The sequence below is a fragment of the Diospyros lotus genome, chromosome 10, assembly GCF_014633365.1.
Source record: "Diospyros lotus cultivar Yz01 chromosome 10, ASM1463336v1, whole genome shotgun sequence".
Classification (NCBI taxonomy): domain Eukaryota; kingdom Viridiplantae; phylum Streptophyta; class Magnoliopsida; order Ericales; family Ebenaceae; genus Diospyros; species Diospyros lotus.
In genome coordinates this window covers 15,116,189-15,141,992 of record NC_068347.1, presented here as the reverse complement: position 1 = coordinate 15,141,992, position 25,804 = coordinate 15,116,189, and the positions used below count along the sequence as shown (strand labels likewise).

Here is a 25,804-nt window from a genome sequence, read left to right as displayed (position 1 = left end):
CTCTATAACACATAATAAATCAATACATGTATGGTAAGTGGGAAACCTCCAATGGAATACGTCTTCTTCTTAGCGTTCTGTTTGAACCCATTCAATATGCCTTTTCTGGCACTCTCTATAGTCGTGATAAAGGAGTCGGTTGCCCAAGGGAATCGGTTCAACTCATCCCAATGAGTGGCCAGGTGAAAATACCTGATATCCACCTTCGTGGCATGAGCCTTGGAATTTATTTCCCACATCATCATCAGATATGACATGGATAGGAGCTCGTCATCAGAACACTCCACCTTCCCGCTAACAATATTCTGATGAAACACCTTCATTAACCTCGACCCTGAAACCCCAATCTTTTGGTTGTAATCGGGGAAAAACCTGGCAAATATTTGTGGGGGCTCCTTCAACATGATTTTTCGCTTCGCTGCTTCGCTGTTGCCAAACTTCAACCCCGTGATCAGCGTAAACTCCTCCCTCCCAAATTTTATTTCCTGACCTCTGATCCTGAAGAACAATGATCCTTCCTCGTCTGTCTTTTGCAACAAGCTTAACAATAGCCTGTGGACTAACTGAATGCTCCAAGTTATTCCATGTACCCCATATACAATCTGGCCAAAAGCAGATGCCTTAAACTGTTCCTCTAGGCGAGGATTTTGCTTCAGTATTAGTCCGAATGCCATCAACAGTGCCTTCAAAATGATCATTTCACGTGACTCTGGCGGTGAAATACTTGTTGACCTCCAAGTCCTTATCCCTTGCTATCTTCTTCTCCGTGTTATTCGTCGAAGTTTCCATCTTATCACTATTGTTCTTCTCCTCGAATGACACACGACGTGAGCGCGCCATCAGAAGCAAATAATAGCAATGATCCTTGTTGATGTAACCTCTTCAGAACTTCAATATCAGGCGCAAATGGGAAGCAAGAGCGACGTCGATGTTGGAACAGTCGAAGTGCAACCAAGATGATGAAGAGTCCCTTTTTAGCGGGAAGGGCATTTGTGTCCAGTAAAAAAGCAGTCCAATCGATGGGTGCATTGGTCAGTGCATATGTAAGAAAAAATTCAAATTTTTTATTGATATCGGTAAATCGTATCGATATCCAAACTGAACCGTCTTTACCGATATAATATAAACCGATGTGGCTATTAGGATATCGGTTACGATATATTGGTAAAAATCGATGTATGTCGTCGATATCACAAAGTCCAGCGATGTCGGCAACGTTTATCGATTACAAACCGATGTGGTTTAACCGATATTGAAATATTTAAATGAATTTAATATTAAAACGGTTCACTTCCTAATGTCTGCACCGATAGGACACGTTGGCGACTGGAATTAAATTCATTCCTATCTATACTCAACATATATCAATAATGATGTCCGTTGCAGACTTCCCAATACATAATATATAACCAATATAATATTGGTTACTTGTATCGGATTTAAACAGATACACAGTAACCGATATATTAGTCGATATATGATGTATATCGGTCACTATGTTCGGTTACTTAACCAATATGTATACACCGATATTTAAATGGTTATTACGAAAAAATTAAATATTTGTCCCAATGTCAGCACCGATTGTACATGTCTGGTCTATAAATATCGGTCACCGATACGACAATATAGAATGATGTCGGCAACATGTATCGATTATAAACCGATATTGTTTAACCGACCTCCTTCGTACATGTTACTATCGGTGCGAGTATATCGGTAACTTAACCGATATTTAGACACTGATATTTAAATGTTTAACGACGATTTTTAAAATATTTGTCCATTGAACTTCCCGATGTCAGCACCGATAAGACGGATTGCTCTATAAGTATGGCTCTCATCACGTTTGAGAAGAACAAAATCGAGAATTCGGGAAGACGGCAAACCTTTGAAGATGTTGAAGACTTTGGAGATCACCTTGAAGACGTTGTTCCCCAATGATCTGAAACAGAAGCCATGGAAATAAATCGCTTTCTTCGGGCTTCTTGGAAGCTAGAGCCAGATTCATTAACAAACAGTTAGTGATTGCTCTGACCATTCTGGATTCTTCAACCTCCAAATACATTGCCAAGGTAATACTTTGGCAATGTATTAGGAGGTTGAATAATCTATAATGGTCAAAGCGATCACTGTTTGTGAATGAACCTGCGCTAGCATCCGAGAAGCCCGACAAAAGCGATATATTTTCTGGCTTCTGTTTCAGTCTCCCAACCATTAGCCTTCTGCCTTCTGTTTCACCCTGAAGACGTTGGAGATCAACTTGGATAAGGTTAGTGATTGCTCTGACCTTTCTAGGTCCTTCAACCTCCAATTGCCAAGGTAATACTATGGCAATGTATTTGGGAGGTTGAATGATCCAGAATGGTCAGAGCAATCACTGTTTGTGAATGAACCTGCGCTAGCATCCGAGAAGGCCGACTCTGTAGAAGAGGGACCTGCAATAGAGAGAGAGAAATATTTTTTATTTATTTTTATTGAATTAATGATTTGTTAGTCCTTCTGTAATGTTATTTGTGTATAAATATGAAGTTTGTGTATAATACAACATTACTCTTTATCGGTCACGTACTTATATGAGCCTCTATCAGCATTATATTCCCACCGACCTCCATACACACATGAGCTCTGTAAATTAGAAAAAAAAATAACATTGGTTAGATGTAAGTAGAAAAAGTTAGTTATCATCGGTTATATCGGTTTCACAATATCGGTCGCACAAGGATATGTCGGTTATTATATATCGGTTTACATAAAATTAAACCAATATATTTAACCAATATCGATATATTATTTGTTATTGGTTGTAAATCGGTTAATATGTATCGGTATACATTAAATTTGAATCTGATATACCGACATATCATTCGTATATATTATATATCGGTATACATTATATATCGGTAGATGTAAAATTACATCCGATACAGTTATACCGATATAGTAGTTGAAATAGGAAGTATATCGGTTACTATGTATCAGTTTAAATTAAATTAAAACCGATACAATTATACCGATACATGATGCCGGTACATAACATTTTTGGGAACCGATATATAAACTGACCGGATATAAAACATTTTTGGGGGTGCTTCTGGTTTGAACCTTCGCTCAATCGAGCTTTAGAATGCAGAACCAGAGAGAGGTTCATTTGCATACCCATTACGTAGTCATTACAAAAAACGCATCGAAGAGGGTAAAACACTCTGAAATTACCTACAATGGCTTTGAAGGCGAAGACCGACGAAGAAGCAGCAACCCTAGATGCTTAGAACAGAGGATGAGCGAGAGAGATGTTCTGGTCGGCGGGCGATTGGAGATGTGCGTGCGAGAGGAATAAGACGAAGGGGATCGTAGGCTGATTTAAATCGGGGGCATTTTAGTCCATTCAACTCTCAAAAGTCCTAGTTTTGCAAAAAAAAAATTAAGAGTCCTATTTCTGCAAAGTTCTTTGCCGGCAGTCCTATTTTTGCAAATTTCCCTAAACTCTACCAACTTAAGAGGTTGTAATTATCCAACTACCAGCAAAATTGTAAAGTGAAAAGGAAAAAGGAGAAACATGCATCCACACAAAAAAATGAACGAGATGTGAAGGCGTTTACCGACCTACCCACCCCTCTAGAGTGGAGGTTGAAGGCAGTAGTGGTAGAGCATGTATGATAGATCAGTCTCGGAATTCATCCATAAATCCTTTATGGAAATCTGTCAGGTGGGAGACTATCGCTGGAATCTTATCCTCTTGCGGGAGTATAGTGCACCTAAGATGCCAGGTTCCAGGAACCTTTCCACCAACATACATAGATAGCATCACAAACAAATCAGCTTCAGTTGAGAGCATTGTAAACTAATGGAACATGAAGTGCAGCAGCCACAGTTACATTCAATTATATCCCATTTTTTCATCAGTTACAATGCATCATGCTATATAATTACTAACATTTTAAGAACACAAAGTTCAGCCAGATTATTAGAATTGGTTATTAACAGTAAAGCCAAAAGTGGAAATCAAATATTATCAACACTCACTGGCTGCACTCCTCACTCTACAATTTAAATAGCCTTAATCAGTTTTTGATGTTCAGTGTTGAAATGGTGAGGAGGTTTAAACTCACCAGTGTGTGAGTGTAGTTGTAGCACAAATATAATTTTCGGACAAGTCCGGGTCGATTCACTGGGAGGTTTATTTAACAAAAGAATGGTTCATTCGGGTTGATTTATCCAAAGAGAGCTAAGTTTTCCTGATTGTGAAAAGGTTTTTTTTTTTTAATATTAAAAAGGTCTTGGGTTGAGGTGAGTTCAGAACCAATGCCTTATAAATCTCTTATAGTAATTTAAACAGCAATATTAATCTGAAATAAACGGAGGATCGTTTCGTAGTTATAATTCAAGATACGAATGATTCTTAGCTAAGCAACCCTCATACATGATATGATGGTTCTGGGTTAAGATATCACTGTAAATTTTATTATACTAGAGACTATGATTTGATCGTCTGAGCTTGGGTATATCTCATCTCCAATTCTAGCAACTTTCATACATGGCATGAGAGTTCTAAGTTAGGATGATGACCCAATCCAAACTCACAAAATCATTTATACACTCAACTCGAGTTTAACTCAGATAAATCTTGCATTCATCGAGGTTTGGCTTATCTTGAGATTCAAGAACATTGGACACTGTCCTCGCCTTAACCCAAGATTAGATTTAGCTACTCATTTCCATTTTTAAAATAAATTGGCAGGAATTTAAATGACGGGAATTAAAAGACAGTATTTAAAAGACTATTTTTTAACCGACCATATAGGCGGTATATAATTTAAAGACAATAATTGAAAGACTATTTTGACCGACCATATAGGCGGTATATAATTGAAAGATAATAATTGAAATTACAAGAATTTAAAGGTAGAAATTAACCGACCATTTAGTCGGTGGATAATGAAGTAACAATAAATGACATAAGAAACTAAATAAAAAAGAGAAGAAATAAGATTTGCAAGAGAAAATAAAAGAGAACAAGAGCAATTAAAACAACTAAAATTTCATTCAAGAATAATCCTCTCTTACAAGTGCACCTAAGTGCTCTATTTATAGGCTAAAAGATGTAATGGAAACCACTTAATTATATAATTTAATAATACAAAATATCTAATTGATGATGTAAGCAATGATGTCATTTTAACCATGATGTAAGCAATGATGTCATCTTATCCCATGATGTAAGCGATGATGTCATCCTATCCCATGATGTAAGCGATGATGTCATCATATCCCATGATGTAAGCGATGATGTCATCCTATCCCATGATGTAAGCGATGATGTCATCCTATTTGTGGGACTTGGGCTTTTCATATTTTTGGGCTTTGGGTCTTCTTTGTGTTGGGCTTGAGCTTGGGCTTGGGCTTGGGCCTTCCTTGTGTTGGGCTTGAGCTTGGGCTTAGGCTTGTCTTATGTTGGATTCTATTTGATTGTTGGGCCAAGTGCACATGAAACATCCTCTAGACTCCATAGTTGGCCCATGATTTTGAGCAACAATAATGGGTAATCCAACGTCTTCGATTTATGCCCCTAATTAATTGTAGAAGACAGCTTTCTTGCTTCATCCTGTAATAATATATAATGCAAATAATTATTTATTTTAAGCATAATTATAAAGCCAAAATAGGGATATAATTCATTAGGATATAGGAAATATTGACCCTTATCACACCCCCCAACTTGAATATTGCTAGTCCCTTAGCAATTAGATTATACACCAGCCATGATCTAATCGCAATACTTGCATGAATATAAAAATTTCAAATTTGAAACCAAAATGCGTAGAGTAGAACATTCAAAATAAGTCGAACATTCAAAATTAGATTTATGGTTAAAGGTCATACAATCTTAGGAATGACAATCAGGATGATCAATATACAGATTTACTCCTTCGAAGTTTTGACTTTAAGCCTTACTGTGGATTTTCCCTATAATAAAACGATTCCTCAAGTGTACACACAAGGGGATGCACCGTTATAAGAGTAAATGCAAAACAAGTTCAAACTCGGTGTCATCCCAAATACAAAGAATGTATTTTCATGAAAGAACAGGGAATTTGACATAGCTTCATGACTGGAATAATGCCATAGATAAATAACTTCTGAATTTAAACAGAATTCCCTACTCCGAACTCGAATCTTGAGATCACATGATTTATAGCATCAAGAGGGACCAAACTAGGTTGTAATGGGGCTATGAGGTTAATACGAGTTGTAAAAGAAAAGGGTAAAGTGTGCAAATGGTGTGTCAGGATTTTTTTTTTTGGCACTAATCTCAAATTAGACATATTTTTTTTCTTCAGCATTTATTTTGGAACACTCATGCTGAAAAGCTAAGAGAACTTCCTTTTTTTTTTTTCTCTTTTTTTTTATATGAAAATACCGAGATAGACTGATTCCTAGAAACACACCAGGTTGGACAAACTTCATATGGTTACAGGTTTAGACGAAGGTAAGGAAAGAAATTGTGCTAAGAACAGCTCAAATGGGCTAGTAATGGAGGTTAATGTAAAGAAAGAAAAAGGTTAATAAGCCCAAATTGAAAGAAATTGCTCCCCCTATCATACTTCTATAAAACAATGTTACTCAGTCAACTAATTCAGAGTTTGAAACCAGCCAAATTCATCCGCTATCATACTAGACATTCAAAGCTAATTGATGCTTTGAAGCTATTGAAAAGATGAGATAAAAAATAAAGCATATTTAGAGTAAGTGTTATTTCACTCAGAAGTAACGATTACAGGCTCAAACACTCACTCGGGTAATAGTCTCTACTTCTGTTGAGGGATCATGCAGTGTGCTAATCAGCTAATTACCATTGCCTTTGACTTTATGACAGATAAACCAATTTCTAATTATTGAACACCCGATGCATGCAAATCATCTATTCTAATTCCATACATATACATTTTCAAATAAGAAATTAATGCATTCATGATTCATATTGCAAATTCAACTGGCTATCAGTGTACAATTCCAAAGCTTTAGGGATAGCATTATTTAAAGCACACACATTTTTTTTTTATTTATTTATTTTTTTTTTTTAATTCACACAAAACTACAAGCATGCAATTGCAAATTCACAGTTAAACATAGACTAGATAATTCATAAATATACCTTACTCCCCCCAACTTGAATTGCAGTAATAAAATAGGGTTGTTAGGAATACCTGTAACTCCATAAGTCCATAGATTTATTGTGAACTGCTAAAACTCAAACAAACAAATGAGCATACCATATATATATATTTTTATATTTTCACACCAAAATAAAAATTTCATACAAGTCATAAGATAAACAGAATGCGTCTCAAGAGTACAAAGTACTCCTTACTCAGCCATCTTATCATAGACTCGCCTAACAACATTCCATAGTTTTTTTTTTAATTTTTTATTATTTTTTTATTATTTTTTTAAGAACACAAGAAAAGAAATTTTGTACAAGTCATAGGAGATGCGTCTCAAGAATACAAAAAGTACTCCTTACTCAGTCATCTTATCATAGACTTGCCTTACAGGGATAATTCTAAATTAATCGAACCTTTTTGCCGCTTGTTTTTGATTGCCTTAGACCAATCTATCCGAGGCTCATAAGGATCGTGCTGTGGAACATAAGTATGTAATTTTTCTAGCAGCTCCTCGATGGTGGATGCAGAAATAAGAATCTTTCTTGCTGAAGGAGAAATGAACTGTTGGTCCACAGCCTGATCAATAAAAGAGAGCAACCCATCGAAAAAATGGTTAACATTTAAAAATCCAATGGGTTTGGTATGCAGATTGCTCTTGGCCCAAGAGATTATACAGAAGATTTCTTCAAGTGTACCAAAACCTCCTGGTAAAGCGATGAAAGCGTCTGACTGATAAATCTTACAAGCCATGCGCTCAGACATAGAAGTCGTTTCTACAAGTTGACCGCGTGTAATCCCAGAAATACGTGGTTCAGCCAAAGGGATTGGCATTACACCTACCACATATGATTTTCCAAAAAGTGCAGCTTGTGAAACATAACCATTCAACCCACGACTTCCCCCTCCATACACCAAATTAATCTTTTTCTCTCCTAATGTTTTGCCTAGTTCGCTTGCTGCAAGTGCGTAACAAATATCACTCCCAAGTTGAGAGCCACAAAGTACACATATGGTTTTGATTCGATGAACTAACTGGCCTTCCATGTTTGTTTCTTTTGTATGCCCTGGAAAGAGGTTTGACAATCAAAAGTAGCTATACAACAATTCAACAAGAAATAAATACAAACAAAAATCATGCGTATGTACAAATAGTTGTGATTGTGGCTCACATCTTCCTCTGGTTTTACGTCCAGAAACGGCTTAAACACTTTCTATGAAGCGAGGATAAGCTTCCCATCCAATTTTCTTATAGATTGGCAAACAGGGTCATTTTTAGTCAGATTCCCAAGACTATAGCGTTGGTGGTCACTTATGAACTGGGTTCATAAAGCAAGAAGTTCTCTTTGCACTATTCCACATGGATGCGTCTCAAGAGTCAATCGGATATCATCCAATGACTCCTTACTCAGTCCATCCTTTATGAAACTAATTTTATCTTCTCGATTTACGGACGTAAACCCCACAGATTTGCATCGAGTGTTACAGGTCCAACGAGCACACTTGTAACAACCATTCACTCTTTTAGCTCTTCGTTTCTTTGCAAAACTACTCTTTCCTAAGCCCGGGAAGTGCTTAAAACTAGGTGAAGTTTTGCCAGCTAATCGAACTTTTGCTTCGATCAGCCAACGAATATCTTCAGGGATGTTATTACGCATCAAGATCCTAAGTCTTTCACACCTACCAATATAAATTTGTTTCAAATAATTCATTGGGAGAGATGGATAGTACTTGCGGATTTTTGATAGTTGAAGTTCCATTTTATTTATTTATTTATTTTTAAATCAAAAGACAACTATAATAAGAGAAAAGTAGAAACTATAAATCTTACAAAATGAACGAAAATACCTGATCGAAGAACAACACGAATGAGAGGAAACTGAGCTTGCTTGCAGAAGTGTGGTTTGGCTCATACAGATATAGAGTCTCTTATAGAGCAATGGGTGTCACTATTCTATACTTGGCTCGAGGCACGCCATAATTGTAGGGTCAGGCGCGTCTCTTTTTTCAATGCTTGGTGCCTCTTTTTTCAACATTTGGCAGTGTGCCTCTTCCTTTTTCAACTTTCGGCGTTTCTTTTTCAATGCTTGATGTTTCTTTTTCTTTATAGGATATTGTGTCATTTTTCTTTATAGGGCAGTGTGATTGCACTGCCCCAGAAAAGTGGTTGCCGTCAGCGATATGTCTGTCTCTCTCTTTTCTCTATTTTATTTTATTATATATTTTTAAATTTTTTTTAAGAGTTTTTTTTTTTTTTTTCTTTTCTTCCAGTTAAGAATCAAATAAGTGGTTGCCCACCTATTCGTATAATAACTCCCATTCATTATACCAGTTTTAAAGTTATTTTCAAAATTATGTAAATTAATTTTTCTCATAAATGCACATACATATTTTGAAAATATGTCATTCGGAGGTGTTGGCTTTATTACATTAGAATACGACACATCAATTCGCACAAACACTTCACACATGTTTGGTTTAATTTGATCCCCAATAATATAGACTAGCCCAAAAGACATAAATTTAGGCTCAAGTTTGGCTAGGCCCATGGTATCTTCACATTTGGGCTCTTGGGTTTTATCATCTTCTTTCTCCCAGGCTTCTTCTTTTCTCACAGCATTTTGGCCCAATTTTTCTTCTATGATTGCTCGTACCATCCTAGGGTCATCAAGTCTCTCAATTGATTCATCATTCCTAGGGATGGGTATAGATTGGACCGACTCTTGACCTATGGGTGCATTGAATGACAATTCCTCCCCAAGACATTGGCCTATGGAATTTTGATTAGGTTGGTTTGGAAACTCTCTAGGTTCACTCACGCTCAAGGTCTGTGTAAACTCGGTCAATTGTTCTAAAATGTCACCTATGGCTCTAGTGGTTTGTTCTTGAAGTTCGACCACTTGTGTATTAAAACTCATTTGACCTTGCATAAACTCCTGAAGGGTGTCCTCTAAACATTTTTCATCCTGAGGTTGATAAGCATCAGATCTAACCCATTGTTCTAACTCAAATTGGTGAGGTGGTGGAGGAAAAGGTTCATGAGATTGGAACACAGAGTCATTGTTCCAAGGATAATTCCAACGGTTATAGGAACTGGGGTATTCAGCGTAAAGATTTGGGTCATAGCCCGACAGATAAAAATTCTCCCTCTGACTCTGGTCAAAAGAAAACCTCCCCTCACCGGGATCAGGATGGCCAAATGCATTAGAAGTCACAGACATGCTAAAATACTGAGACATAGAGAATATGGAATGACAATTCAACGGCAGATAATGATGCTAATGAATCAATTAATGTTTCAATAATCATACCTGACCGTAATCTCTTGCACTGTTTAGTAACTAAAAGTTATCTAAATATTTTTTTTAAATATAATTTTTTTAATTATTTATATATATATTTTTTTGAAATATATATATATATATATTTTTAGTTTTTATTTTTATTTTTATTTATTTATTTTAATTTTTGGGTTAGTTAATTTTTTTTTTTTTGTGCTTAATAAAATCATATATACCACACAAAGCATTATTATCGAGTCAAACAAAATTATTTGCACAATAGATTAAATTCAAACACCAATAAATGCCTAAGTACACCTTACCCCCCAACTTAAATTGCGCATTGTCCTCAATCGGCAATAAAATGATAGAAGATAGGCATACCTGACGATCTTCAATGCATGAACTCGTATGCAAAAATTTTTATTTAGACCGTGGAGTGAATTTTTTTCTTTTGTTGTACCTCCCCGGCAACGGCGCCAAAATTTGGCTGCACTCCTCACTCTACAATTTAAATAGCCTTAATCAGTTTTGGATGTTCAGTGTTGAAATGGTGAGAAGGTTTAAACTCACCAGTGTGTGAGTGTAGTTGTAGCACAAATATAATTTTCGGACAAGTCCGGGTCGATTCACTGGGAGGTTTATTTAACAAAAGAATGGTTCATTCGGGTTGATTTATCCAAAGAGAGCTAAGTTTTCCTGATTGTGAAAAGGTTTTTTTTTTTTTAATATTAAAAAGGTCTTGGGTTGAGGTGAGTTCAAAACCAATGCCTTATAAATCTCTTATAGTAATTTAAACAGCAATATTAATCTGAAATAAACGGAGGATCGTTTCGTAGTTATAATTCAAGATACGAATGATTCTTAGCTAAGCAACCCTCATACATGATATGATGGTTCTGGGTTAAGATATCACTGTAAATTTTATTATACTAGAGACTATGATTTGATCGTCTGAGCTTGGGTATATCTCATCTCCAATTCTAGCAACTTTCATACATGGCATGAGAGTTCTAAGTTAGGATGATGACCCAATCCAAACTCACAAAATCATTTATACACTCAACTCGAGTTTAACTCAGATAAATCTTGCATTCATCGAGGTTTGGCTTATCATAAGATTCAAGAACATTGGACACTGTCCTCGCCTTAACCCAAGATTAGATTTAGCTACTCATTTCCATTTTTAAAATAAATTGGCAGGAATTTAAATGACGGGAATTAAAAGACAGTATTTAAAAGACTATTTTTTAACCGACCATATAGGCGGTATATAATTTAAAGACAATAATTGAAAGACTATTTTGACCGACCATATAGGCGGTATATAATTGAAAGATAATAATTGAAATTACAAGAATTTAAAGGTAGAAATTAACCGACCATTTAGGCGGTGGATAATGAAGTAACAATAAATGACATAAGAATTTAAATAAGAAAGAGAAGAAGTAAGATTTGCAAGAGAAAATAAAAGAGAACAAGAGCAATTAAAACAACTAAAATTTCATTCAAGAATAATCCTCTCTTACAAGTGCACCTAAGTGCTCTATTTATAGGCTAAAAGATGTAATGGAAACCACTTAATTATATAATTTAATAATACAAAATATCTAATTGATGATGTAAGCAATGATGTCATTTTAACCATGATGTAAGCAATGATGTCATCTTATCCCATGATGTAAGCGATGATGTCATCCTATCCCATGATGTAAGCGATGATGTCATCCTATTTGTGGGACTTGGGCTTTTCATATTTTTGGGCTTTGGGTCTTCTTTGTGTTGGGCTTGAGCTTGGGCTTGGGCTTGGGCTTAGGCTTGGGCCTTCCTTGTGTTGGGATTGAGCTTGGGCTTGGGCTTGTCTTATGTTGGATTCTATTTGATTGTTGGGCCAAGTGCACATGAAACATCCTCTAGACTCCATAGTTGGCCCATGATTTTGAGCAACAATAATGGGTAATCCAACGTCTTCGATTTATGCCCTTAATTAATTGTAGAAGACAGCTTTCTTGCTTCATCCTGTAATAATATATAATGCAAATAATTATTTATTTTAAGCATAATTATAAAGCCAAAATAGGGATATAATTCATTAGGATATAGGAAATATTGACCCTTATCACTCACCTGACCAAAGCCAGATCCTGGGACAACAACAATTCCGGTGGCATTGCGGAGGCGGCAACAATAAAATGCATCTGGAGCTGCTTCTGCTGCCTCTATTGCTTTCTGAGGCAGGTGAAGACGAGGAAAAAGATACATTGCTCCTTCTGCTTTGTTGCATGATATACCCTCTAAACTATTCTGTGCATCTTCTAATGTCTATTCATAAAGCAATGGTAAAGGAGATATAGCCACAACTAAAAGAATGCAAACAAACAGACATTTCTAGTAAGAAGAGCAATTTGAATTATAAACGGGCAAATTATTTGGGAATTATAATCCCATCACTCACATAAGAGAGATAATTTACTTAAGTTGTTTTAAAAGCTGTTACTTATGCCAATATTACTAAATTCCAAAATTCAGTAAATTATTTATGGTTTTGTTAAAAAAGTTTCTTCAATTTGTTTCTTACGAAAAAAGAAGGGAACATATTTCTGTTGTTATTAACTGATTTCTTTTTTAACATTAAGAATGAACTTTATTTAGTTAGTTGCTTATTTTGGAAAGTATAAGAATGAGATTATTGAATTTAACATACCTTTGCACGCCTTGCTAGGGATGAAAGGATGTCATTTTTTTCTGCAGAATAGGTTTCATAGGACTCATCTCCAATCTACATCATTCATAGAAAGTGCATTTCAATAACGGAAGACGTTTAAAAAGAGGCATGGCATCTAAGAAGCATTGATATGGCTATGGATACATAAATTGGGCACAGAATATGAACATGAGATACAGTAATTTTGCAAAAGATAAGGATACTGATACAGCCAAAAAAAAACTTCTATTAGTAATATATGCTCTGTTTACTATTCTTTTGTACTTTCTTCTTTATGAGCCTTACAAGAGAAAAGGTCATACATAGAATTTAGTCGCAAGCTAGAATTCATGTAGTTGACCCTACATAAATTAAGGCTTGATATGTTGTTGTCTTCATTTTTTAGCAATGTTATGAGCTAACTTTGCCAAGTGGGATTAAGGCTTGATATATTATTATATTAGTAATGGTATGAACATAATAATTAAAAACAGTAAAATATCAAAAAAGTATCATTAATCCATACCATTCAATATATAACAACTAATATATGAAAATATTGAAAAAAATACCATTAAATCAATAATAATAACAACATAAACAAAATTCAAAATGTAAATGAAAATTTAACTATTCTTGATAAGAGTTATAATTAGGCTTAACTAGTGTTTTCTATTCTTTATCCAAAAACTTATTGTATTTCTAGATTTTAACATGGAACAAGTTTTAAAAACTCTATAAAAAAACTCCACCTCCTTAGACATGTCCTTTGTGTGTCAACCAGTGGGCCTGTGTGTTCATCACGTGTCTTAAGATTGCCCAAAAATAAAGGTACTAATAGAAAATTAGGACGCACCATTTGGTGTGTTTTAAGAGTATCCAAGTCCGATACTTGTTGGAACTTGGAAGTGGGTACGACACCCAAAATAAAGTATGCATGCATCCTAAGTGGGCAGGAATGACTATTTGTACATATGCTGTTGGAGAGTCCTAGGATTCTAAGGAGTCTTTCCGTGGGAAAGAGTATGAAACAAAAGAGGAGACTAATGAAGATATGGGCCTCAGTTATGGGCTGCTGCATCAAGATAGAGAAGAAGAACTGACGGGATAAACTTCCTAAAAATCAGGAGAAATTGTAGGAATAGGATTTTGTACATTATCTTGTAAATAACTTCAAATAATGGTGTATTCTACCTGCTAGGTGTTAGGAAGAGATAACATTATCAAATAGAAATTCTGTATATATTATTCCTTTCTTGGAAATTCAAGGCAGGAGTTTGATTTCCACCAACTCAGTTGTTAGTTTCTGGTTCCATTCCATAGGAACCAATTCTGTTCATATGCATTATAGTAAAATATATTCACACTGTCGCTTGATATAACCACACCATCAATGAAACATTATGGCTTAAATATGCTCAATTAAATCTTGTTTCTGTAACCCCCAAGGTCACAAATCTAGAATTCACAATTTATTAATGTACCTACAAGTTATCAATTATACTAGATAGCAAAAGACTTGTGGAGCATCCAACAAAACAGATGATCATGGGGATCGCTTAGCAGCACTTGACAGTTGACAGAATGTTGAGATTGGACTGGTCTTAAATCAGAAATCTTACTTTTATCTTCTGTTTTTTTTTTTTTCCTTTTTTCCTCTTTGTTCCTTGTATTAAAACGTAACTGAATTTAACCAAATTTGATCTAGTTTAGGCCAGCTACCACACTCTTATCTAACCAAATCAAAGAGGAAAAGACAAACCTTGGGAGGGCTCATTACTAGGCTGGCAAGAATTTGACCAGAGATATTTGAACAAAGATTCACAGATGCCACTTTGTAGATTTGTTCCCTTTTCTCAGGAGAAAAGCCAGTGACCTCCATGTAACCTCCTCTTTTCCCACATTCCCCATAATAACCTGAAGCCAACAAGAAAAATAAGCCCTTGAACTTCAAACTGAATATACTTCACCAATCATATGACTATTTGGATAATGAATTCAGCATACCCTTAGAGACCGACTGAAAAGATACCAATGATATGTCCTTCTCACCATACCCCATAGACTTGGAAATTTTCTTGAAGGAGTGAAACTTTTTGTCAGGAACATAAATGTTTTCCTGGTATACCTGTAAAAGTTCGTTGGACATAGTTGGAGACATCAAGCTATATTTCACTCAATTGAATGCATTTAAGGCAAGGAACCAAAGGCAACTTTTCATTTTTCCCAATCAATGACCAAGCCAAGAGAATCATAAGCCCAATTTGAATGATAATAAAAGGAATTACTCAAATCTCCAATCATGTGTCTCTACTCACTTCATCTGCCAGAAGAACAAGTCCTTCCTTCTTGCAAAATTCAATGAGTGCTCGCTGGTTATCCTCGGCCAGAACCTGTATGGATAGATAACTAAGACTATAAGATAATAAGGTCATGATCAGAAATGAAACAATGACTTCCACCCAAGAAGTCTAGATGACCAAACGATCATTTTCCAGAACCTGATTACTACTCACCTGCCCTGTTGGGTTGCCAGGATTTATTACAACCAAGGCTCTGACAGTAATGCCTTTGGACTTGGTAGCTTCTAATTGCTTCTTCAGGTCGGAAATATTCAAGCCCCACCCTGTTGCTTCGTCAAGATAATAGGGAACCTGCAAGAAGTTCCAGTTTATTTGACATTAAAATCTATCATTCAATGGTGAAAACCGATATGACAAAATCAAGCCCTTCGCTTCCGGAGATAAACAAGATCAAATCAAGTTCTCATGATAAAGTAATGTTTTCGTGTGAACTTTTGTAACTACTCTATATTGAAAGCCTTTCATATTAGGTTATCTAGACATGTTGTATATGCTCATATGGCATCCTTGGGTTGGAGAGGATTATCAGGTGATTTATTCAGGAATTCTCAATAACATGTTTGATCAGCTAGAATATTTGCTCCCAGAACTTGGCTTGCAACAAGATCAACAAGGTCGGGTCAAGGTACTTACTATCTAGAGAATTTCTAATAAGTTGATCTTCTGTTTAGTTTAACTCATTACCATGACACTAACTTACTATCTAGAAAATTTCTAATAAGTTGATCTTTTGTTTTTTAACTCGTTAACATGATATTACAACATCTGACCAACCAGTCTTAGTTCTAAAATACTAAAATTCATATTATGGTTGCATAAACATACAAGTGTGCCACCATGAAGTGCAATTGAAGCTGAGTACAGAAGATACTGAGGAATGGGACATAGAATTCCATCCTTCTCCGATCTTATCAATAACTGCATCATCATATGGACCTGACATAAGGAAAGCAAAAATCTGTTACCAATTCTTAGGGTTTCAGCGCTCCTAGTTTCCGCAGATTTCTTTTATATAGTCAGACAGGACAGATATTAATGTTTTACCGCTGGACTGGCACCATCCGTCAAGAAAATATCATTTGGATCAGCAGGAAAACCACCTCTTTCTTCGATGCTAGCAGCAATAGTGTCACCCAACCCTTTGATTCCCTGATAAAAAATATATATAGGACATGCAACATATTTACATGAACAATGTAATTACAGACTTCCATATTATAGTCCCAGGAAAGGATATGGTTTACCTGGCTGTGACTATATGCACCAGTTGCTCTCCCTGGAATTTGATCCAGGACGTTCCAAGCTCGTTCTATGGCATCCGTACTAGCAAAAGCAAGGAATACGGCATTGAGTAATTATTGACAGACACTACATGCAGTTAATTAACCAAATTATAGGTTTCTAAAGGACTAGGTGGAATACTTATGACTTAACATGGTTTTCTCCTTGTTGTTTGACTAAAATTCCCCACCCCCCACATCCACTGCATTTTAGTTTCCCTCTGACCACGATTGCGGCTCCATACAAGTGAAAGTTTTATGTAAATTTGATTGGAGAGAACCAGAAAGAAAGGACTGCTCTAATCTATCTGCTCAAAAGAGAAACTGTGAGCTTTTATTTTTTGTTTATAGTAGGGAGGAACCGCAAAGTGAACAACTACAATTGAAACACTATCTCCAACTTTCCATAAGAAAGTTAAATTAACAGTTCTAATTTCTGTTTATTTCAGAGTTTGAACTTAAATAACAAGAAGTTACCACCTAAAAAAGTAAGGGCAAAATAAAAGTTCATCAATCCCATTCGGTATTTCATGGTTCACTGTGAATGAACACAGTTTAAGGAAAGGCAAGAGCAAGCCAAATCAGCTAAATAATAAGAGATTTATGAAAAAAATCATATAGAAGTCAATAGGAACAGAAATATGCTTGACTAATTTCTCATAAATTGACATATAAAATTGGTGTAATTTCATTGTACAGAATAATTTATATGATTGCTAACCCTCCCACCACTCAACTGACCAAACTCTGAGTCGATTCATTATTTTGTATTACAGATTGACGAGCTGCTCAATGCATACAACAAAATAGTCAGTGGGTGTCATTCAAAATGGGGTTTCATTTGTAAAGCAAAGTAAAAACTCCATCATGCTTTAGAAATTAATTTTAATCATATCTTTTTTTCTTCTTCTTAACAAGTGTCAAGTCTCGGGAGTGAGACTTGAGCTCGTAGGCATTTAAGAAGAGAGAGAGAGAGAGAGAGAGAGAGAATTTGAAGGGAAAGAGAGAAAGAATTCAATTCTCATTCATCAATAAACTCCAATCCTCCTGACTGAGCCTTTTATAGGCTTATTATCCCTGTGGTTACAACTTACTGAGGGAAACGGTAATGCTAACATTCGGTTGGCTCCCGCTTTACATTTGAAATTTTAAAAGAAATTACAAGTAGACCCTTGGGTTGTGACAACAGGTCAAGGAGGATAACATAGACACTTACATAGGAAGTAATGTATAAAAATAAGAGCAGCAGCTTATTGATCAAAGCCAAGGAAGGTAAGAAGAATTCACAAAAGGACAGTTGCTGCATTAAACTGTGGTGGTTGGTTTTTGTTTCAAGTGAAATGCACCAGAGGACATTAAATGTTCAGTTTTTTTTTTTTTTTTTTTGGGGGGGGTGGGGAGGAATTGGGGATACTGAATCAGAAAGCACCTTAAGCAAGAAAAAATAGCCAAAGTAAAGGAGATGGATCTGGTTGAATGGCCAAAGGGCAAAGGTTAAGGGAACTGCCAGGATAAAGGGCAAGATGCTTCAGTTAGCACTTATCATAAAAAATACATAGATGGATCAATAATTATAAAAGAAAATAAAGAAGCCCCAGTTCATAATCAGATTGCACAGGTGTTTAACTAAACAACCTTTTAAGCTGCCAATGTGGCAAACAGTTCCAGCAGTGTGATATAATATCAAGTATCAACAATTTAGAAAGCACCAAACCTAGTATGACTTTTCCATACCTAAATAAGCCTTGTGTTTCACTACTGTCCAAAATGGCTGGATGGTCACATAGTGCAAGAACCTAACACAAGGACAGTAATAATTTAGGTACCGATTAGGCTGAAACATAGATATCTCATTTTCAGGAAAAACTTAAAAATGCATACCTCTAGGAAGAAATTAATTGGCTGCTGACCTAGAGATTGAGGATTTCCAATGTTGCAGTAAATTATCTGATCCAACAGGGAAAAGATTAGTAAAGAAGCAGAAAACCTGTAGGCAAATAATGCTCTGAAGGTATATGGTTTTTTCCATGCAAAAGGATTACTAAATGAATGGAGAAAAACTATTAGTGAATATGAATAAGCTTTTCTATGAAACAAATTCATTATTTGAATTTTCACAAAAAAAAAAATAGTCAAAGAATTGAGTAGTAAAACCCAGGAAGCAGAACTTTCCATATTAGTCAAAATGTGGCTGATTGAATCTTCAGGTCATTCATGGTAAATACGTGACACAAACAGATTTAAGTTCAACTAACATGATAAAAAGGGTAACAGAAAAAAAATCATTCACAAATGATAACTAAATAGTTAGTGAACCAAGTCAAGAAGCCAAAAGCACCAAGGTTAAACCAAAATGCACTCTGCCATGCCAATCGCATTTTTCCAGTGCAAAACATATGTACACAGAATAATGCATCAAGAAAATAAACAACAAAAGTACCTCATCAAAAGGATGAGAACTTGGGTTTTCTTGTATCTCCTGCTGCAATTTCTGTGACCAAAGCATTGGCAGACAGCTCTCAGAGAGACAAGTAAATTGTACAAATTTCAAGGACCATATCCATAATAAAATTCATAAACATATTTTGCCAACCAAATGACCATCAATCATCAATTATATTTAGCCTTGGTATAAGAATGCATCTATCCTCAAGTGGGAATTGCTGCAGAATAACTATGATCAGGCATTATTCCAATGGAATTGACTAAGAATTTCATGATGTTCTACAAATCCACAACTGGAATTAGAACCTTCTGTTTTTCATCATATTACTCCATTCTTCTTGATAAACAACATTTTTCCTCAAGTTTTCAAGAACAATCTAAGGGCAAGCATTTGCAACAATAAGGTTTGCTCATTTCGGACTTGAAGGTCAAGAGTTTGAGCTGTGGAAACAGTCTCCTCACAGAAAAGGATGAATTTCTGTGAGGAAGAAGGCCGCGTAGAAACGCGGCCATCCCCAATCGTCACAGAAACAGCGAGCCTTGCGCACTGGGGACACCCTTAAGGGACGATTTAGGCCTTTCTCGTGCAGCTGTTCTACAAATGTGAGGATGTGTATTCTCCATCAAAAATCCAAAAGATGCCGTACTTAATTATCTTATCATAGAGGGTAGCAAGTAATCTGATATTACCTGGGCAAGGGTGACAATTTCACCACGGACGGCATACTCACATTTCAAAACCTGTAAACTGCAACTTATGTCATTAATAGGGTATCTTCTAGGGTTCTCAATGGTCAAAGTCCTTTTCAATCTTTAAATTCATTTTTTCCAAACTTTAATCTTCATACTCAGCTACCCTTAAGAGTGTTTGGATGTGTATGTTTTGTCCACATACTCAAAATCCATAGAGACAAGTTGGACCCTAGGGCCCTAAAATGCATCTTCCTTGGATATTCTTCAACACAAAAAGAGTATAAGTGCTACCACCCAAACACTCGAAAGTTCTATGTTTCAAAAAATGTCACATTTAATGAATCTCAGCCCTATTTTGCTCCCATTCCAGCAAGGCCAGCAGATACAAATCCTGTAGATTTGGATTGGGAATTTTTAAATGCAAGTCTCGAGACAAGAGCAATCGGTCAGGATCCTTCCCAAAATTTCAGCCCTATTTTGACACCTCAACCCTTACCAACTAATCATCCTCACTCGAGACTCGGTTCTCCTATAAGGTACAAAGGTTCTCCCTATGTGTACAAGAGAAGGCAGCCCATTGAAGAACTGCAGCCAGGCCCATCATCAGCTCTGAATACTAGCCTGGAAATTACACCAAATAAAGATCCCGCCACCAACCCCAATCAGAACCCCTGGACTTGGACCTTCCCATTGCCATTCAAAAAGGTGTTAGAACTTGCACCAAACATCCATTAGCTTCTTATCTATCATACCACTGTGTATCCGCTCAATATCAAAGCTTTCTAACATCATTGGATGCAATTGCTATTCCCAAATCAGTAGAAGAAGTTGTAAAAGACCATAATTGGAAGAAGGCTATGTTAAAAGAAATGGATGCCCTAAAGAAAAATCAAACCTGGGAATTAGTTCCTAGAACAAAGGATACTAAACTAGTGGGTTGCAGGTGGATTTTTAATGTCAAATACAAAGCCAATGGAACTCTTGACAGGTATAAAGCCGCCTAGTGACCAAATGTTATACTCAATCTTATGGTATTGATTATCTAGAACCTTTGCACCTGTGGCAAGAATGACTACGGTAAGAATTCTAATAGCATTGGCATCTAAATTTGGATGGAAATTGGAACAATTCGATGTCAAAAATGCCTTCTTACACGGAGATTTAGAGGAAGAAGTTTTTATGGAAATCCCTCCTAGCTTTACACATGAAGGAGATGGGAAGACTCAGGTTTGTAAACTCAAGAAAGCCCTATATGGACTCAAACGGTCCCCTCGTGCATGGTTTGGAAGATTCTCAAAGACCATGTTTTTTATGGGATACCACCAAAGCTGAGGAGACCACACTATTTATCAAACATACAGGAGAAAAGGTAACAATTTGGCTTGTCTATGTGGATGATATTGTGGTGATAGGGAATGACACAACTAAACAAGACTGTCTCAAACAAAACTTAGCTCATGAATTTGAAATCAAAGATCTTTGTCAATTGCGATACTTCTTAGGCATAGAAGTAGCACACTCAAAGGAAGGTATTTTCTTATCTCAACGAAAATATATCTTAGAGTTGCTTGATGAAACAGGGCAATTAGGGGGTAAAGGAGGAAAGATACCTGTTGATCCCAATACAAAATTGCAAGCCAATAAAGGTGGTCAAGAGGTGGACAAAGGGAGATTTCAACGCTTGGTAGGGCAATTAATATATCTATCACATACTAGACCTGACATATCATTTGTTGTCTGCCAGTTCATGCATGATCCTAATGAAGAACATATGGCAACGGTAAGGAAGATTCTATGTTATCTTAAAGCTACACCTGGAAAAGGGATCTTATTCACTCCAGGGACAGACTTAAAGCTTCAAGGATATACAGATGCAGATTATGGTGGCTCATTGGTTGACCGAAGATCTACAACCAGGTACTGTGCATTTCTAGGAGGAAATCTGATCTCCTGGAGGAGTACAAAGCAAAGGGTGGTGGCTAGATCTAGTGCTGAGGCATAATTTAGAACTATGGATCTAGGTGTATGCGAGCTCTTATGGGTAAAGATTATCCTAGAAGATTTGAAAATTTCGATACAAAGGCCTATTGAACTCTTGGGAGATAATCAATCAGCTATAAGTATAGCCTATAATCCGGTGCAACATAAAAAAACCAAGCATATCGAAATTGATAGACATTTCATAAAGGAAAAATTAGACAGCGGTCTATTGAAGATTTCATATATTCCTTCCAACCATCAAGTGGCCGATGTTCTTAAAAAAGGTTTGCCAAATACTCGATTTGAAGTCTTGATCAACAAGCTAGGCATGATTGATATCTCCTCCCTAGCTTGAGGGGGGAGTGTTGGAACGAGGATAAGAAGCTATGGCCAAGATCAAGATAGAAATAGGTTGTTTTTATTCTTTTATCTTTTGTATCTATTTTGTGTTTTATCTTCTTATTGTATATTTAAATTGATGTAATCTAGTTCTAGATATAAGGTAAGTAATCTAGTCCTAAAATATAGGAATGTAATCTAGTTCTAAAATATAAGAGAATTCTTAGGAACCTCCTGTATAAATTCTATTATTGACATCAATAAAATCATCAAGGAATACCGCTTCCTTTTTCCACATTGTGTATATTTAGAATATAGGTTCTTGTGGTTCATATAATTAGTTTATTTGACACTCATGGTTGGCTTTACTTTCAAAATTTTTTCTATAACAATATAAAAAGATGTGTAGACTTAATAAGTGATTGAGTTTTTATGTCAGAAAACATTATGTTAATTATAGAGTTTGTACCAAAACTTATATAAGCACTAGTTTTTGTTTCCAAAATTTTCACAATTTCAGTTTTTTAAATGAGAATGAGAATGAGTTTTGGTAGTAATGGTAAGGTTGCTCTTTTATAACCAGGAGGTCATAAGTTTGAGTTCTGGAAATAGCCTCTTTCCAAAGCAAGGGTAAGGTTGCGTATATACACCAGCCTCCCCCAACCTTGCAAAGTAGGGAGCTTCATGCATTAGGGTCGCCCTTTCCTCATGTTTGAAGTGTTTTCAGAACATTTCCGTTTCCAAACTAATTGAAAAAACGCATTGAAACAAAATATCAATCCTCAAATGGTGGTATTGGCAATGACTGCTTTAAATATCATACTATTTTTGAGATCTATGTTGAGTGGATTATAATTTCCCACTTTGATTTTATCTATTCTATGCTCATTCTTTGTTTGCAGATTTTACCTGATATAGATAGTATCAAGATGGAGGATGATAGTGAGATAGAAGATAATGATGATGTACAAACACCCAGTGGTTACCAAGAGGTTGCTGGCGAGCAAGATTCTGTTTCTTCTCCTACTGAAGAGAAAGATGTTACAGTTGCAAATGTGGAAAAATCTGTTGCTTCATATGATATAAGCATGGAAAATGATCTGGTTCGGCAAAGATCTATTCCTTCCCCTCACACCGGGGAAAGGATATATGAAATAGATCCACTTCTGAGAAGTCACCGTGAGCACCTTGATTATAGGTCAGATTCTTTTCATCTCTGGCTTTATATGTAATTTTCATGCTCTTATTGGAAGAATATTTCAGCAACATGCTAAACTATTTCTTGGCAATGAACTAGTGCAAGCATTTGTAGACAAAATTACAGCAAATTAGAGAACCAGTAACAATGTCACTATTCTCAACGACTTGCTGGTGTTGCTAGAAAAGTGAACGCTAGTATCTCAAGGGAACTAGTCAAAAGATAGGGAAGGAAACGCTTGAAGAGGGAGGAGGAAGAATACCAAAACCTGAGAAAGAGGTGAACCCAGTCAAGTGGTCTACTAGTATTCAGTGGAGAAGAATCTCAGAGTATAGCAGAGAAGAAGGAAAATCCAGCCGGAGCAAAGGTATTTGAAGAAGAGCAACAATAAAGCAGCTAAAGGAGAAATGATGAAAGAGGGGAAGAAATGCTTAAAAACAAATAGAAGAGAACCTATAGAATAGAGAAAAAAAGAGAATACGAGATGCAAGGGAGAGCTCAAAGATCTTGCAGATATATAACTTTTTATTCATCTATGAAATGAATAAATGATATATTTCTAGGTTTGATAACTCTCTTAGGACGCCTAGAACTCACCCTACCTTAATCTCATATGGTTTCCTAATATCACTAGAATTTTTCCTTAGATATAATAGAAGTCATAATGAAACTTATTATATCAGGATAAAAGTAACAAATTCTTGTAAACATAAATACCAGTAAAATAGATTGTTCTGCCAAATTCTCGTTATATTAGTCACGTCTCTCAAGCAGAAAAATAGATTCTGCCATATACAACCCTTGTTATACTGACCAAATACCAGTAAAAATATATTAAATCACTTTTACTTAAAAATAAATTTTAAGCTGTCACATATTGTGGCTGAACAGGAGGTAAATGCAATATCCGGACTCTTATTTATTGGTAACTTGCAGCGGACAAAATTCCTTAAATTTGAAAGATGTTTCCAATTTGCTTTTAAAGGTCTAACCATGTAACAACACCACTATTTTCCTATTTAGTTTACTAAGGAATGCGTTTTGGCATTTCCCTCTTCTTTCCACCATAAAGCCAATTACAGTATGTTTTAATCTTTGTTTCTCTGTTTTTCTTTTGAGAAAATATTGAGATGCTTGCTGGAGATACACATGTAATGTAATGCTGATTTTATAACTAGGGGTATAATAATTTGATGAGTTTCAATATTTCTGTCCACAATTCCTTGTACTTGAACAAAAGGCTGGCAGGCTGGCTGCAACTTTTTGTGATTAATTCTTGTTGGCTGGAAGCTTGAAATGTGTCTTAAGAATTCAGTAATCATGCATTTGTGCTTGCCGAAATTTGTTTTTACTCATAAAGCACCTTCACGATACTGTTGATGTCCGTGGAAATTTAGCTGCTGCAACTTCTACCGGTGCAGGACCATGGAAATTTAGCTGCTGCAACTTCTACCGGTGCAGGGACGTATGCTAATAGCTGCTATGGATACTTGCAGGAGAGATAAGTGTGAAACTGACATCAACGCTAATGGTGGCTTGAGGAACTCTTATCAAGAAATGGGGCCCAATCCAACTTGTAGAGGCAGCAAATCCAAGCCAGGCACAAAGTTTTTCAGCATCGCTGGCTGTCCATTTGGGAAAACTGCCACCTCCTTTGCTCTATGTTCCTGGTGGATGTAAAGTTAATTGTTATCTGGTTGTCAAGCATTTATGTACTTCGGATTTATGCTGTTTTCCAAGGCAGTGGCAAGCTTCGGTGATATTACTTTTCTCATGCATTCCCATTTTCAGAATTTCGAAGCACAGGTTTATTGATCTTAAGAGTTGGTTAAGCATGTGATACTGATAAAACATGTCTAAAATAATTCAAGACATATAAGCATGATAGTTTTCTAGTTTTCCAAAGTCCTAGCTGCTTCATGCTTTTGACATTCTGGTTTTCTTTCCCTGTTCTCTGAGTAATTTAGTGTCAAATCATGTAAGTTTTATATGAATTAACATTTTCCAATTACCCTAGTATAATATTATCCACTTTTATTCTATTTATTTGTCATATTATATAATATTACCTTAAAATTTCAACGATCCACTCGTTGTCCGCATGCAATTTGTTTGAACTATTTTTTTAAATGAGAGATGTTCCCTCAAATTTTTTATTTCTTCTTTTATGATTGTTTTGTTCAAGGTAAAACCAATTTTGCTTCCATACTACAAATTTATTTTTTAACAGAACTCAATGACAAAAAACTGACGGCACAGTGATGGTATTGGAGCTACCTGGAGACTAACATTGTTTTGATGTACTTCATATATGGGCTCATCCTAATATCATATTCTGATACTTTTGATTTATGGTGT

General features: G+C 35.9%; 1 protein-coding gene across 3 annotated transcripts; it reads right to left on the bottom strand.

Moving 5' to 3' along the window:
- Positions 1 to 3,649: 3,649 nt before the first annotated feature.
- Positions 3,650 to 19,907, bottom strand: LOC127811361 (alanine aminotransferase 2, mitochondrial-like). 3 transcript variants are annotated; one of them, XM_052351132.1, is made up of 13 exons: positions 19,232 to 19,907; positions 18,673 to 18,738; positions 18,526 to 18,587; positions 16,756 to 16,834; positions 16,556 to 16,660; positions 16,337 to 16,447; positions 15,665 to 15,802; positions 15,467 to 15,541; positions 15,156 to 15,276; positions 14,911 to 15,065; positions 13,149 to 13,223; positions 12,572 to 12,766; positions 3,650 to 3,781 (listed from the first exon to the last, which is right to left on the bottom strand). In XM_052351132.1, exons 1-13 carry the CDS (start codon positions 19,295 to 19,297, stop codon positions 3,665 to 3,667), a joined length of 1,365 nt encoding a protein of 454 aa, XP_052207092.1. In that variant the 5' UTR covers positions 19,298 to 19,907; the 3' UTR covers positions 3,650 to 3,664. The 3 variants fall into 3 exon arrangements, with proteins under 3 accessions (XP_052207092.1, XP_052207094.1, XP_052207093.1); XM_052351134.1 differs by lacking the exon at positions 3,650 to 3,781 and adding an exon at positions 5,417 to 5,605 and having other exon boundaries at positions 19,232 to 19,904; XM_052351133.1 differs by lacking the exon at positions 3,650 to 3,781 and adding an exon at positions 11,913 to 12,463 and having other exon boundaries at positions 19,232 to 19,904.
- Positions 19,908 to 25,804: the final 5,897 nt, after the last annotated feature.